The sequence below is a fragment of the Rhodofomes roseus genome (assembly GCF_022264815.1).
Source record: "Rhodofomes roseus strain CIRM-BRFM 1785 chromosome Unknown C8Q71scaffold_33, whole genome shotgun sequence".
In the NCBI taxonomy this organism is placed as follows: domain Eukaryota; kingdom Fungi; phylum Basidiomycota; class Agaricomycetes; order Polyporales; family Fomitopsidaceae; genus Rhodofomes; species Rhodofomes roseus.
This window is the reverse complement of record NW_025952989.1, coordinates 380,364-394,840: the sequence shown is the minus strand read 5'-3', so window position 1 is coordinate 394,840 and position 14,477 is coordinate 380,364. Positions and strand designations below refer to the sequence as shown.

Here is a 14,477-nt window from a genome sequence, read left to right as displayed (position 1 = left end):
GGCATTTTAAGGTTGCTCCGGAGCGCGCAGGCCCCGTATTTGCGAGCGTTCGACAGCCAATGTTGGCTCGGACAAAGTATGGCACGGACCGCCGTAACGCTTGCCCACGGGGACACGGTGGGAGGAAGGCAGCCCAGGCCCGCACTTGAAGGCCATCTGCGAGGCCATCTCGCGATACAACCGCTTCCCCGCGCTCCTCTGATTCACAGGCTTGCTTTCTGCCAAGGGGCCGTCCGCATCTGTCCAGTCTGCGTCCGGCCATGCTGCCTCTTCTGAGACAGAACCGCTCCCCTTCTCTCCCCATTCTGTCCACTACTTATATCTCTCCTCGTCCCCTGCTCTGTGTTTCCCCTAGCTCCCCATTGATCACCTGCCTTGGCCAACTGCGTGCCTTTCTCTATCCTCGAATCGCACTATCACGCCTTCCCGTTTCGCCGCTCTCCGCCGGTCGCATTCGCGGACACAATGTCTACCATGGGCTTCTCCACACCTGTATGGCCCTTGGCCCCGCCCCTTGACGTTGATCCATCCACATTCCAAGCCCTCCTCAAAATTGCCGCGCTCGTCGTTACCGGCCTGTCTGTGCACGTATCGTTGTCGCCGCCCAATCCGCCTGCGCCTCCGAAGTTGCGCCTCGCTGCGGCACGGAAGACGTTCTTCGAACGCTGCGTTCGATGGGTCACATTCTGCAGTAAGGTAAGCAGCTTAATCTGCATGCAGTTTGGATCGCCGCTGTCCAGGCGGAAGTTGAGGAACTGGTTTTTCCTTACATGATGCGGCACCACGTACGGCAAGTGCTACCTTTGTCTGTCGATCCGCCGCAACTCTGGCGAAGATCCTCGAGTCAGGGAGTAAGCCACGCACAAAATAGAACGCACTTCATTTGCGGACGTGCATTGTCTACTTTGGAGGGTTTCGTGGGAGTGGGGATGTCTGGCTGCGATTCGCTGACGCGTGTATTTGTGACAGATGATGGTCTGGATAGGCACCCTACTCGACTTCCTGGCCACCACATCGCTCGCACTCCCCTCTATCCCCGTCACATCTTTCGTCACCTCAGTACTCTGCCCGGAGCACTCATCCTCGTCACATACACCGCTTCTCGCTGCCTCTCCCCTTCTCATCGCAGGCGCCCTAGCCACGCTGTTTGGCGCTGTCCTCCGCGTCGCATGCTTTCGCGCGCTCGGGCCGCTTTTCACCTTCGAACTCGCGATAACACCGAGTCATTCGCTCGTCACGACAGGTCCGTACGCGTGGGTGCGGCATCCGAGCTACGCCGGCATTTACATGACCCTGCTCGGCGCGAGTGCGGTCGGGCTTGCACCTGGCGCCTGGCTGCGCGAGTGCGCGCTGCGCCTGGGGACGTGTGCCGTGTCGATCGCCAGCAGTGCGAACGCCACCGTCACGGGGGCCGGCTGGAGTGACCATATCGCGTCCATACCCTCGAGTGCATCGAGCGCGCCGGAGGTCATTTTCCCTGCCATCGCTGCGCCGCCGTGTGTGCACGTGCATGGGCTGGGCCTCGGGACGGTGCTAGCGTGGTTCGTGCTCGCGTTCTGGTGCGTGAAGGTCGCATACGCGCTGCAGAGCACAAATAAGCGTCTCCGGACGGAGGACACGGAGCTGCGCAAGGCGTTCGGCGCGGTGTGGGACGAGTACGCGGAGAGGACGCGGTGGAGGCTGCTGCCCGGTGTGTTCTGATGTGATGTGCGTATGAGAACGCTGGAGGATGCGCGTAGTTGGTTAAAATTGCGTAGTTAGAGTGAACTCGCCACTGGCACACGATCGTGAGGCCGCGCAAGTCAAGAACGTAGTTATGTAGTAACCAGTGTTGTAGCGGACTATTAGCACTGACGTACTGACGACTGATACGCTTGTAATGAGATAGAGGATGTGTCTTATACGCAGTAACGCTTCATGTATCACAAAAATGCATTGCATCCTCAGGCGATAGTAACACACCACAACACATTTTGTGCGTTCATTCATGCAGCCGCGAGACGGCACCTAGTATACGTACGCGGCATATGCACGCCGCTGTACTATTATGTACCTGTACCTTGCCTGTACCAATATTGGTACTTAACTTACAGCGGGGCATGAAATCACGTGTTGGGCAAACAACGTCGACGCACCTCCTCCAATTGGCAATTGACAACGAGGAGGACCGGACTTCGACTCAGACTGAAACTTGAACGTAGTGGAACACTGAACGTTCTGCTTCTCATCCCTCTTTCATCTCTGCTTTACTCGGCATGCACGCGCAACGGCAAGGACTGTCTCATGCTCCGCGTGTGTCCCACTGCTCAACGGGTCGTGGCAGCTTGACTGGCCGCAATGATGGTGCGCTGCGACTGGAACTGAAACGACAATGTACGGCATTATTGCGTCCCCCAGAGAAGTCGATCAGTACAAATATAATCCTGAGACTTTTCGGGATTTTCTACGATGCCACGGAGTCAACGTGTTCCGCCATGTGAGTGCTCTACGAAAAGTCGGGACATTCACCGTAGCCGACATCTCAATATCAGGACAGGGTGAAGGTCGGAGCGGAAGCTGTTGATTTCTGACATGGGTAGACGTTATTGTCTTCCTCGTGGCCACATGTCTATGTTGAACGTAACGTTGAGCGCTTAAGCGCTGAAGCATCCCCCCCGGCCATACAAGGGCGATAGTGCGCGACGCACGTCGGTAGGCCTCGAGGCTGAGACACAGCGAACTTTTTCCGTCGAATACTTGACGGTTGGCATTGCCCCGTGGAGTTATCTAGACTGAAGACAGTCCACCCTGAATGAGCTTCTGTACCGTCACTGCTCAGCTGGCGTCGTCTCGGACGGTTCTTCCACAGCATATTTCGGTCAGCATGACGGAGGACCATGAGTTCGATAGCGCATCGGAGTACCATGGCAATCTTCTTACACTCTACGAGACGCGCAAGCTTCGATGTGCGACGTCCCAGGACGCTGGGCATTCGCGGTGTAGCCACCGACCACACGAAGATACGTTAATTTCAGTCGATCGGTCACGATTGCCTGCTTACTTACATTATGTGGTCATGTCACTTGCATACCATAACAGACTCCGTCAACACATGTCAGGAACCGATATATAGCGGCACGCCAACCTCATGCTCGTTTCTGCTGTAAGCATCACAGATCTCTCTCACTTCGTCATGTAACCAGTCACACTCACATGGTCAGCGTCCTTTAGGTGGTCTTCAAGGCAGTCTCAATCTAGCGACATTGTCCTTACCCGTGCCGCCGGGACAGGAACATTGACGTGGCGTGCAACCGAAATAGGCACCGTCGAGCCCTCGCCCAGCAATACCGGTCCTCCGCGCCACAAAGTTGATATAGGGCCTTGGCTGGCGATCTGACGCGTCGCGCAAGAAAGGCACTGTACCCCTGGTTTAGATCGAATCATGACATACTCGCTTTCTTCTTGAAGGACTGCCTACGAAGCACAGGGCGATCACCGACGGAATCGGGCGTGGCTAGAAAAGGTACAATGAACCGACTCCGGAGTGGAAATTCGTAGTGTGCTCGGGCACGACGAACGCCGGGTACAACCAGTCACTTCCGCACTGTGGCGACCTCAGAATGTGATGACGGCGCGCCCAGCCAGCCTTCCTTTGTACATATCCTCCAAGACGCTAACGATGACGCAGCCGTGGGTTAGGAAATGCTCATTTTCGCCAGGGCCGCTGACCACGCACCTGTTGATCTCCTCCAACGGACGTTCGACAACGTGGCAGCGTACTTTGCCTTGTGCCGCGAGGGCGAGCGCCTCGTATACTGCTTGACGGCCCCTAGCACCAATGTCAAGTGGACTCACGGCCGAAAATTTGGCATCCAGATATGCGCTTACCCTGTCTGTGATGCGATATACTTAATCCCCTAGTACAACGTGGTGAGTGCTATATTCACTGCATCTTCAGAACAAGAGCGCTCACCTGGTCAATGATCAGGGCCATCGGAAGACCAGAGACCTCCTGCGCGGCCCCGAGGCACATCACGGTGCCGTGAGCTCGGACGTAAAATCCAGCTTGGACGTATGCCGCTCCCTGCATAGCTATATGTGAGTCGACGTCTTCCATTGAGACGAGACGAAATTGATATCGAAGCTGAGTGTAACTCACAGCATGGGTCGTAATCAGAGCGGCATGTGCGCCCAGGGGATCAGTCGACGCCTTAATGTCTGCAATGAGGTCGGTGGAGTCCTTGAAGTCTAGAAACTTGTCCGCGCCGACGGAAATGCACAGGTCCCGCTTGTCCGCGCCGCTATCTGCGTCAAGACTGTCAACGTTGCGACGTCGCCACATGACTTCTGGAGCCATACCGATTGCAAGAACTCGGTATCCGAAAGCTTTGGCGTACTGGACACCCAAGTGGCCTAGCCCCCCACCTGCTCCGTGAACAACTACCCAACTTCCAGGTGGCGTATCCGTGAGTTGTTTCAAAATGTTATACACAGTCACTCCCTGACATCCGAAGTTAAGCGATCGTGATAGAGCATGACGTGCCGAACCTCCCTCACCGCACAGAGGATTGGGGCAGCTTCCACGCTTGGCAGTTCGTCTGGAATAGGTATGAGGTGGTCGAGATATGCCACCTGTCGCACTGGACTCAACGAACGCTGTAGCCCTCCAAGCGAAGCATCGTACCATATACTGGGCGAAGGTCCCGTCGACATGGTATCCTGATATCACTCTGTCTGCACAATCTGCGAAGCGCATCAGTCATAGGCGCAGTGCTCTCCGCAAGGTGCAGCTCACTCTGCTCAAACCCCCTTCGACACATCTCACACTGCAGGCAGCTTTCGATCACATATTTGGTCCCTACCCTATCTCCGAGCTTGACGACGCCGCCTTTCGAATGTGCACCGATCGCCACGACGCGGCCGACCCCTTCGTGGCCTCCCACGCTGGGCAGGCGAGGAAAGATACGCCACTCTCCGTTCATGAAGTGCAGATCTGTATGACATACGCTGATCACGAATCAGAGGATCATCAATCCAAAGCGTTCGAAAGGCACGGGCAAAGAAACGCACCCGGTACACTCCAGCTTCAGTATACACTCTCCGGGTGCCAAGTCGGACGGCTGCTTCAGTGGGTAGTCGGTCACATCCGCGACCATACTGAACTCCCGCGTAACGGCAGCTCGAGTTGTCGCGGGGATCGCCTCGATCGAAGTCATATCTGTGGCTCTGTCTGCGGTGGAGGTGGGAGACAAGAAGGAAACTGAGTCTTGCACCTGTGCCATGCCATGGTCATTCTGATCTATATTCAGAGCTCGCCGTTGTCCGTGACCAAGCTACTTATCAGCACATGGTTGGTCTCAAGGACAGATTCGCCTACAATATGTACCTACCTCGGGAACAGAGGAGTCTCTTCTCTTCTGATTGGTTTCTACTGCTCAGTTGTCCACGAAACCGTGACTACCGCCAAGGCCAGTCTTGGTGGAACGTTCTATTCGGAGCTGCGCAGTGGGAGATATGTTCTACGTTCGGCGCTTCATCTTGAGGCTGACTTGGAACGCCAGAATGCACGACAGGAACAGCGGTGCGATGTTGCACAGTATGTACTCTATCTTTGTTGGCCGGTCTTGTTATACATACAGATTACGGGAGGCTTCCACATAGCTACCCCAGGCAAATCTTGTCGCTGCTTGCGCCCAAGCTGAAGCGCTGACGCAGGCCGAATGAACATGAAAGCATGCGCAGGCGCATGAAGGAGCGTCTGCGATACTTGGTACATCGCCTGCAGTGTTATGTACGTACTGCCGGCAGACCCCATTGACACGTTCGCTCGAGAGAGCCCGCTTCGTCAGCTACTCATAGTTGCCTTTATTCTTCCCGTCCCCGCGCGCGGCTCGGCGCTCAACCTGCAGCTGCCAGCCATAGTGAGCGCGGCGACACCTGTGTGTTAGGTGAAATCAATTGCAAGCACATCAGCAAGCCCGGGATGTGGACGAGCGTCGAGCGAGGCCCAGCTCCATGGCGATTACTTGTAAAAATCGATCACTCATTGACGACGGACCAGCTATGGCGCACTGATCATCCATGGACGCATGCAGTACGCGAAACATCGTTTCACGTACATTATCTAGTACTATCGGCGAACATACCCTAGATGGACCCGTACGCCAGTCTCCCCTACTGCCTGTTCTCAGGCATCCTCGCCAATTGCCGTTTGCTGCGTATCCTCGAACGACGCTTCGTGTAGTACTCCCAGCCCATGCGCATAAGCTCACCGTCGGCATCGTACGGCGTAGGGATCTCCGAGTAGCCGGGGCGTGCCGTCGGGTGGCGCAGATAGACAGCGGAACATGTCGCGAACGATGGCTCGATGTACGCAGGGATGAAGATGAAGGGCGACGCGTACGGAGGGAGGTGGAAGGGTGTCAGATTCGCTTTGTTCTTGTTCACGGTCTTCCACTTGCTAGATTTCGCATCTGACTTTTGGTCTGCCGCTGGAACCTTGTCAGAAGACGCTTCGGTCGTAGCCTCAGGCCGTTCTGACGTTGAGTGCGAGCCTCCATCGTCAGATTCTGCGTCTGCGTACGCTTCGTCTGCGGCCTCGTCCTTTTCGCTGATGTCTGCGTCCTCTTTCGGGGCGCCCTTTGCTTGAAGGAACCTGACCGCCGCAGGGTCCACCGAGATCATGTCTCCTGGGGCTAGCCTAGTGTTCGGGTTCGTGTGCTGCGAACTTCATTAGGCCGACGTACAGATGAGCGTCGTGCGACGTACCTTCTTTCCGTTGAGCATCACATCACCGTGCACCACCATTCTCCGCGCTTCGTAGACACTCTGCGCGAAGCAGCTCCGGAATATGAGCACGTCTATCCGCCTCTCGACCTCTATGAACATCAAACTGCCGACCGGAGCCAGACTCTTTTGGTGCTCCTCCTCCAGTCGCTTCAAATCCCTCGCCGCCGTCTCCTCGCGTTGAGCCCACTTGTTCAGCGACGCCGCATCTGCGCTTGTCTTCGTCGATTGTCGCTGAACGTCCGAGAGAAGCTCTGGTAGATACCAGCGTTTGAATATGGTCTCCTTGATGTAGTCGCCATGGTACGCCCGGAGCAGTGTCTTGGCCGTCCAACGTTGTTGGGACAACGTCGTCTCCGCTCGGGTGAAATTTGCTTCGTCCGACTTCACACCAACAGACCGACGCCAGAGGCTGTAGAGGTTGCGTGGATGCCAGCTCTGCAGCCAAAAGTCAGCCGTCCGCATGTTGTAAGTGGACCTGTTCCTCACCATTCGGGGCAGAGCCCGTTTGAGATTGTAGATATTGGCATCCCGCATCGCCAGACGTGGTCCTCGTCTTGGACGGTGTCGACAAGTTACAACGAGTTTGCAGACTCGCAGAACAGCAGAGCGCTCAAAGTCGGGAATGGCATGGTCACGTGCACAGTGTTCAGCGCGTCGCGATTGCGCCGCACGCCGACCTCAGTCCTCCTCCTCCTCCTCCTCCTCCTCCTCTGATTCCACTTCCTTTGCCTACGACAATTGCCTACAATATGGAGCCATACACACCTCACGGCAGGTCGGGTGTACGCAAAAAGAACCTGACTCTGTCAACCAAGGAATATAACAAGGTACGATTGGTCTGGTTGTCTATCAGGACCCCCATTCGTTGGTGGGGAGGCCTGATTCTGCCGCCCGAGATTTTGGCATATCTCTCCGGACGTAGACGTCCAAATTCTTTAGGATTAAATCAGGCCTCAGGGAGGATTGTCCGCTGCTGTCCGGACTGTGCACTAGGCCTTGGTACGAGCGGATTGATGTCTGGTTTGCAGGATCAGGCCTCGTCATGCAGCGGACGTGTAGGCCAGCTTCAGGCTGTGCTGCGAGGCCACACGGACGGTTGAGGTGTCCGGACAGGATCGGGCCTCCGCCCTCATGAACGGCGATGTTGTCCGGATGACATGAGGCATACCGGCCGGTGGCTAAATGAATCCCTCCTCCTCCTCCTCCCCCTCAAATGGCTGTATTTTTTTCCGGATGGGGAATAGGCCTCTGCCCCAATTAATAGGGGTCCTGGTGCAACCCCTTAGGTGTTCCTGGAGATCATGAGCAGGTCACACTGCTCCGACATCAATCTGGCAGGACCTTTCTGTATGACACTCCGAAGATATTTCAGTTCGAGCCTGTATACCATTGTATATGTGCAGTGGTATGGCATACTGAATCTACTAGCACGTCTGGGAGGCCCGTCTGGGAGGCACATCTGGGTCTGACCGCGAGTGAGGCTTTCCCATGCATCATCTGGGTTCAGTTGAGCTATGACATAGACTTCAGAAACATGTCTTACTTGAGTCAGAGCACTCGGGATTGCTACGACCTCAGCAAGAATCTCCATTGTGCCACGGGTTTCCACCATTTCCAGGTGAAATGCCGCAGATCGCTGACAATCATTGAAGGTGACAGGAACGATCGCGTCCGTCAGAAGAACCCGCCAATATCTCGAGGATGGCGCTGTTGAACCATCGAACGACTTTGTGCCGTCACTGCGCGGGAGTCTTGGTCGGGGTAATTGCTCTGCATCTATCATGACGTCCCGAGACTAAGGTTGACTGCAGATACCGAACCGTCCTTCATTGCCGAGACATCGTTCGTCCGCGCACCACTAAATTCACGCGTCGTCTCCGGCTCTTCTGGTCCGCGCGATAGACACAAAGGAAAGGGCAGAGCCAAGGACAGTCTGGACGGCGTTCCTGTGGAAACCCAGGAGGCTCTCATTCTCGAAGATATCTTATTTGTGTTGATGGTACGTACTGAGTCTGCACTCAGATGATGCATTGAACGAGTGTATGGCACAGGGCATCGAGGGCACTCATATAGTCTATCATCCGGACTACTCGGCGGAGGATGATGACCCTTTACAAGGCGTGCGATATGTGGTGTCGCCTTCGCTCGGTATGTGTGTTGCTGTCTTGTGTTGAAGAACAGGATCTGACCACTCCAGGTAGATGCTTCTCTACGAGACCTCGTGGAGCGCATCTTGCCGCTGGCAACGTATTACACTGCCATCACCGCGTTTATTGAACAGAGAAGTCATCTGGACTTCGGTCTTGTGAATCACGCCTTGTGCGCTGCCATGCGCGATATGCTGAAGGACTACCAAGTGCTGCTATCCCAACTCGAGCACGCCTTCGCCACATCTCCTCAGTTCACGCTGCAAAAGCTCTGGTTCTACGTCCACCCTACCTTGCATACGCTATCTTTGCTTTATCTTTTGATAACCGAGCTTGCCACGGCCGACGACCCGTCGGCGACGTTGAGCGACTCCGAGTCTGCTAGCTCTGACGCTGAGGAAGATGCGCGCAACGAAGCTCTCGGACTGGGAGGTGCGAACCTGAAGGCGGTGCTCTCGGAGATCAACAAGGGCTCGAGGCTGGGCATGGACGGCGGCGCGAGTGGGATACCAGTGAAGGGTGGCGAGGTGCTCGCGATTCTGCACGAGCGAATGCAGAATATGTCCGGCGATCCCGCCGCCCGTGCGTTGTACGGGGTGCTGATGCGCGCGGCAGGCAAGCCATACGTCGAGATGGTGCAGTTGTGGATTCGGACCGGCCGGCTGGTCGATCCATACGAAGAGCTGTGCATCAAGGAAAGCAAATTCATCGATCGCGGGACACTCGATGTGGACTACACGGACGAATACTGGGAGCGACGATATACTGTTCGTGGCTGGTACTTGTTTGAAGGCACTGCGCTGACTCCGCCTTGGTCATAGCTGCGAGATGGAACGGTGCCCGGTGGTTCGTCCAAACGCCATCAGACTGGCGTACCTCCGCCCAGGACTGTGGGTGGTCACCTGCCTGGAGGTGCCTGCGTGCCGCCGATGCTTGAACGCTGGAAATCCAAGATGTTGCTTGCTGGGAAGTATCTGAATGTCATTCAAGAATGCGGAATCGAGATACGTCGTGCTGCAGCGGATGAAGGGGAAGAGGATCTGTCTCTTCAGGATGATAAGTACGTATATCTTCAAGGTTTGGGGAACAATCTAATTGCCATCGAGCAGATTTTTCAAGTCCATCGACGATGCTTACGCACACGCAAACAAGACTCTCCTTGAGCTTTTACTGCGGGATCAGCAACTCATACCACGCTTGCGGTCGTTGAAGCGTTTCTTCTTCCTCTCACAGTCCTCATTCCTCACCCACCTCCTTGATCTCTCGCACTCCGAACTCCGCAAGTCGGCCAAGTCGGCGTCTCTGGTGAAGCTGCAGAGCCTACTCGACCTTGCGCTGAATACGGACATCCAGGGCGAGGACGCTATGTTCCGAGAGGACCTGCGCGTCACGATGGCAAGCAGCGGCCTGTACGAGTGGCTGCTGAAGGTCGTGAGTGTGAGCGGTGTGCTGGGAGGCGAAGAGGGCGAAACCGCAGATGGACACGTGCACGAGGAGACCAAGAAGGAACGAGAGAAAGAAAAGGATGACAAGAAGCAGATTCTCGGTACGTGTAGATCCATTGCCCAAGACGGACTAATCTGAAACATCACGCTTTCGCTGTTCGCTCAGCCATCGACGCGTTGACACTTGACTACACCGTCAAATTTCCGCTTTCACTCGTGATATCGCGCAAGACAATTTTGCGCTATCAGTTGATCTTCCGCTTCCTCCTGCATCTTAAGCACGTCGAGCAATCCTTGTCGTCTATGTGGATTGAACACAAGACAACTCCTTGGCGAGCACCCACCCATCCTCCCGGTGCCGCTGCACCGTCGCCAGCCGATTGGCAGACTGACTTTCAGAACTGGCGCAAGCGTGTCTTCCTGCTGCGTGCGAGGATGCTCGCATTTGTGCAGCAGATCCTTGCGTTCGCCACGTTTGAAGTATTGGAACCAAATTGGCGCAAGCTTGAGGGCAAACTGGAAGCCGGAAAGGTCGAGACGGTCGATCAACTTCTGCGGGACCACGTGGACTTCCTCGATACGTGCCTGAAGGAGTGTATGCTCACTAGTTCGAAGCTGCTCAAGGTAGGGATAGTCCGTGCCTCATCCTGCATAACACCACTGACGTCGTACCATCAGGCATACTCGAAGTTGATAGTTACATGCTCGACCTTCGCCCTCTACACCTCTTCGTTCACGAAGTCAGCTAGTCAAGCTTTGGCTCTCGCGGCCGCCGATGCCGCGGACGGAGACAAGGCCATGGCGAAGAGGTGGGACTTTCTGAGTAAGTTTGAGACAAATTTCAATCACTGGTGAGTGTGCAGTCAATTACTCTTCTAAAACTTAACTGATGCATTTGGTCCTCGCAGGTTCAAGGTTCGTGGCCATAGTCACCAGGAAGTTGCTGCTCTGACCTGATAGTGCCTTCAACAGGTTCATCTTGACTGTGTTCAGTTCTACGCGTCTAGCGAGAACGTTTCACTGCTGCCTCTTGTTGTCCGCCTCAACACTATCAAGTCAACATCGTAGCACGTAGGTTAGATACAAGGACTCCGCTACTTTTGTCCACCTTCTGGAGGCTCGACTTCGACTCGACGACCGTCTTCAAATTGCAACGTAGCCGCATGCCACAACATGAGGCTGCATATGGGCACAGTATATGCCGGAGATGACCGGTCACTGCTTACGGTCGCGATAAGTCCAACGCTTGTTTGCCAAGCTCTCATTGGCTTGGTCTTGGAAGACCTATTGACCAAGATGCACTCAACGCTGGCTCTAGATCTGTCGCCCGACTCGAGACGTGGCGACGCGTGCAGGTTTGCCACCACATGCGTATCGACATCGGATATGTATGTTACGTCGATGCTTCAGGCTATTCGTACAGTTATTTTTCGATGTATATGGGTGGATCTTGAGCTTGAGGCCTTGAGGGCCACGCTGTGTGGGCCAGACGCAGACAAATTATTACCAGCAACTTCAAACTAGACAGTGGGCGGTTTGTGGGTGGGCTACGGCCGTCTCGGCTTCTATCTTCCTCCCCCTTCGACTTGCAATTGGACCATGAACCCGGTCTCCTGCCCATCCACTCTGGCGAGGTAGGGGATCCCGTATCGACAGTTCGTACAATGATATGTCCCACCCGCCATACTTGCGCCACAATCCTGCCAGAGTAACACAGAGTAACACTGAACAGTTTCCTTGCCCGCACCCACAACCTTACGTAATACAGGGTCAGGTGATGCGCGGACTTAGCCACGGCGATGTCGAGACTCAACAGCTGCGCAATATGTACGTCCTGCTATCTCGGACATGGCCCATAGGATTCCTATACTCCCGAACACGGATGGACAGGACACTGCCATTACCCGCGACTTTGACCAGTGGGCCAGCAAACGAAGACGGTATGTGCGATGCCATGGGGTCGCCTACTGACGGCGCAAGCTATATACATATATATACTTTAGGTTCATGCCTGCGCTCGTGGATGGCATGATCTTCGCGATGCTTGCCTTGCTCCCTAGGCACGACTCGGACCTCCTGGCGCCCTACCTGAGGCTCTACCTCCTCATTCTCACCTCTCTCCTACATCATGATATACCTGCGCACTTAACTTGGGACCGCAGTCACCATTCCCCCTTCGGATAAGATTGCAAGACGGGGATGTTCGCCGCGCTCCTGCGCTCTCTCAAGTGTGGCCTTTGCGGCGCAGGCGAGCCGGAATACGAGTCCCAGCAAGGCCCGTCTGTGACGCGTTCGAGGTTACCGCACAGTTATGAGTACGGATCAATAAGCTATCCCGCTCAATCTCTACATCGTCCTCTCCTTCCACCGAAGCCTCAGAAACAATACCAGGGCCCGTCTGTGACGCGTTCGAGGTCACCGCGGCCCTACGGTTATGCGTATGGATCAGAACACTCTCCCCCTAAACCTCAACATCCTCCTCTCCCTCAGCCGCAGCCTCAGGAACAGTACCGCGGCCCGTATCTGACGCGTTCGAGGTCACCACGGCCCTACAGTCAAGCGTACGGATCAGAAAACTCTCCCGTTCAACCTCAACAACCTCCTCTCCCTCCGAATCCCCAGGAACAGTGCCAGGAGGGCCCGTCTGCGACGCGGCCAAGGTCACCGCGGCCCTACAGTTATGAATACGGGTCAGGAAACTCTCCCGCTCAGCCTCAACAACCACCTCTCCCTCCGCCGCAGCCTCAGGAACAGTACCAAGACCCGTCTCTGACGCGTTCGAGGTCACCGCGGCCCTACAGTTGCATACCGCAGCACGAAGCAGTATACTCTCCCGCTCAACCCCAACGTCTTCCTCCGCCGAATCCTCAACCCTCTCCTCCTCCTTCCCCGAAGCCTGAATGTCCTCTTCCGTCTGCTCCCACTCGTAAGCCTGAACGTCCTCCTGCTCGGCCTCAGCCCGACCTCCAAGCATATCCAGGTCCTCACAAGGTACATCTCTGTCGTGGATCATCAACATCCACGCAGAACCTGGACCATGGGCCTGAGATCCGGAACAACTCCGACTATCAGGCCCTGCGCGCACGCGCGATCGAAGAGGGCTCGAAGATGGCGCAGTGCTTCGAGGCGAGCCACACGGCGTACGAGAGCGGCGAGCACGCGCGTGCCAAAGAGCTGTCCACACAAGGCAACGCGTACAAGGCGGAGATGAAGCGTCTGAATGAGCTCGCGAGCGAGTGGATCTTTGCTAGTATGTCTCTGCCCCTCTCCTTCTGCGTGACGCGCCTGGGTTCTGCTGACCTGATGCTGTGTCATTGCCCGTGCGCTCAGAGAAAAACAAGGTCTGTAGATGCTGCTCCTCGGCGCGCATCAATCGGGCTGACCGGCGTGCAGGGTCGCGCCCTGGGAGAGGTTGACCTCCATGGTTTGTACGTGAGGGAGGCCATCCCCTGCGCAGAGTGCGCTGTTGAAGATGCGCGCCGCCGAGGGGACACAAAGATCAATCTCATCGTCGGTATGTCAATTTTTCGAATTGAACTCTCGCGCCTGAATCGTCCACTGACGTCCGCTCACGACGCCGCTCGCCGCGGTGCAGGCATAGGCCGACATTCGCCGCAAGGCGTCGCTAAGCTCAAACCAGCCATCGAGGAGTGGCTGCAGAGGTGGGTCACACGCGCACCGTATCTCATGCACCGTGGTCAATCAACTCGTGGTAGGCAAGGGCTGGTGGTTGAGCTGGACCCGAAGAACTCGGGCGTCCTCATCGTCAACCTCGATGGCCTGCCGACTGGCGCGGGCCCTGTGCTCAGTGCCGACGAGATTTCTCGGTGCTTCGATAGCTAAAGACGAAGAGCGTACTGCCATGTTACTGCCTGCATGAGTGCGTCAGGCACACGATTGAGTACTGAGTGCTGTATGATGATGGAATCTTGTCCGGCTGTGCCAAGTATTATGTGTCCTAGTGTGATCGGTGACGGTGCCCCACCGCGTCTTCATGTATTCTCATACAATGCACTGCGTAATTGATGAGGTGACCTACATATTCGACGGGCCGATAGTTTCATACTGTTGAATTCTGATATACATAAGTAGTCTGACTCTGCAGACCGTCCTCGGA

At 55.6% G+C, this 14,477-nt stretch overlaps 6 protein-coding genes across 6 annotated transcripts; 4 read left to right on the top strand and 2 right to left on the bottom strand.

Moving 5' to 3' along the window:
• Nucleotides 1–474: 474 nt before the first annotated feature.
• Nucleotides 475–1,701, top strand: C8Q71DRAFT_717390 (uncharacterized protein; the record flags this gene model as incomplete). The annotated part of the gene is made up of 3 exons (XM_047921164.1): nt 475–696; nt 970–1,371; nt 1,468–1,701. 3 exons carry the CDS (start codon nt 475–477, stop codon nt 1,699–1,701), a joined length of 858 nt encoding a protein of 285 aa, XP_047773569.1.
• A 976-nt stretch (nt 1,702–2,677) lies between these two features.
• Nucleotides 2,678–3,599, top strand: C8Q71DRAFT_382795 (uncharacterized protein). Its single transcript, XM_047918210.1, has 3 exons — nt 2,678–2,999; nt 3,077–3,142; nt 3,201–3,599. Exons 1-3 carry the CDS (start codon nt 2,792–2,794, stop codon nt 3,374–3,376), a joined length of 450 nt encoding a protein of 149 aa, XP_047773568.1. The 5' UTR covers nt 2,678–2,791; the 3' UTR covers nt 3,377–3,599.
• On the bottom strand, nt 3,595–5,195 carry C8Q71DRAFT_862786 (chaperonin 10-like protein; the record flags this gene model as incomplete). The annotated part of the gene is made up of 10 exons (XM_047928072.1): nt 3,595–3,652; nt 3,716–3,808; nt 3,868–3,896; nt 3,953–4,063; nt 4,139–4,284; nt 4,339–4,480; nt 4,537–4,611; nt 4,664–4,722; nt 4,775–4,986; nt 5,050–5,195. 10 exons carry the CDS (start codon nt 5,193–5,195, stop codon nt 3,595–3,597), a joined length of 1,071 nt encoding a protein of 356 aa, XP_047773567.1.
• A 958-nt stretch (nt 5,196–6,153) lies between these two features.
• C8Q71DRAFT_862785 (uncharacterized protein) lies at nt 6,154–7,302 on the bottom strand (the record flags this gene model as incomplete). The annotated part of the gene is made up of 3 exons (XM_047928071.1): nt 6,154–6,699; nt 6,748–7,203; nt 7,255–7,302. The coding sequence occupies 3 exons, from the start codon at nt 7,300–7,302 to the stop codon at nt 6,154–6,156; spliced, it is 1,050 nt and encodes a 349-aa protein (XP_047773566.1).
• A 161-nt stretch (nt 7,303–7,463) lies between these two features.
• C8Q71DRAFT_787815 (Spc98 family-domain-containing protein) lies at nt 7,464–11,804 on the top strand. The gene is given in 11 exon segments (XM_047925189.1): nt 7,464–7,595; nt 8,421–8,529; nt 8,580–8,767; nt 8,820–8,916; nt 8,970–9,682; nt 9,737–9,975; nt 10,025–10,461; nt 10,527–10,984; nt 11,039–11,213; nt 11,224–11,226; nt 11,331–11,804. 11 exon segments carry the CDS (start codon nt 7,518–7,520, stop codon nt 11,426–11,428), a joined length of 2,595 nt encoding a protein of 864 aa, XP_047773565.1. The 5' UTR covers nt 7,464–7,517; the 3' UTR covers nt 11,429–11,804.
• A 383-nt stretch (nt 11,805–12,187) lies between these two features.
• On the top strand, nt 12,188–14,400 carry C8Q71DRAFT_824894 (uncharacterized protein). The gene is made up of 8 exons (XM_047926267.1): nt 12,188–12,300; nt 12,364–12,643; nt 13,103–13,125; nt 13,162–13,610; nt 13,691–13,701; nt 13,754–13,874; nt 13,956–14,022; nt 14,077–14,400. The coding sequence occupies exons 2-8, from the start codon at nt 12,560–12,562 to the stop codon at nt 14,201–14,203; spliced, it is 882 nt and encodes a 293-aa protein (XP_047773564.1). The 5' UTR covers nt 12,188–12,300; nt 12,364–12,559; the 3' UTR covers nt 14,204–14,400.
• Nucleotides 14,401–14,477: the final 77 nt, after the last annotated feature.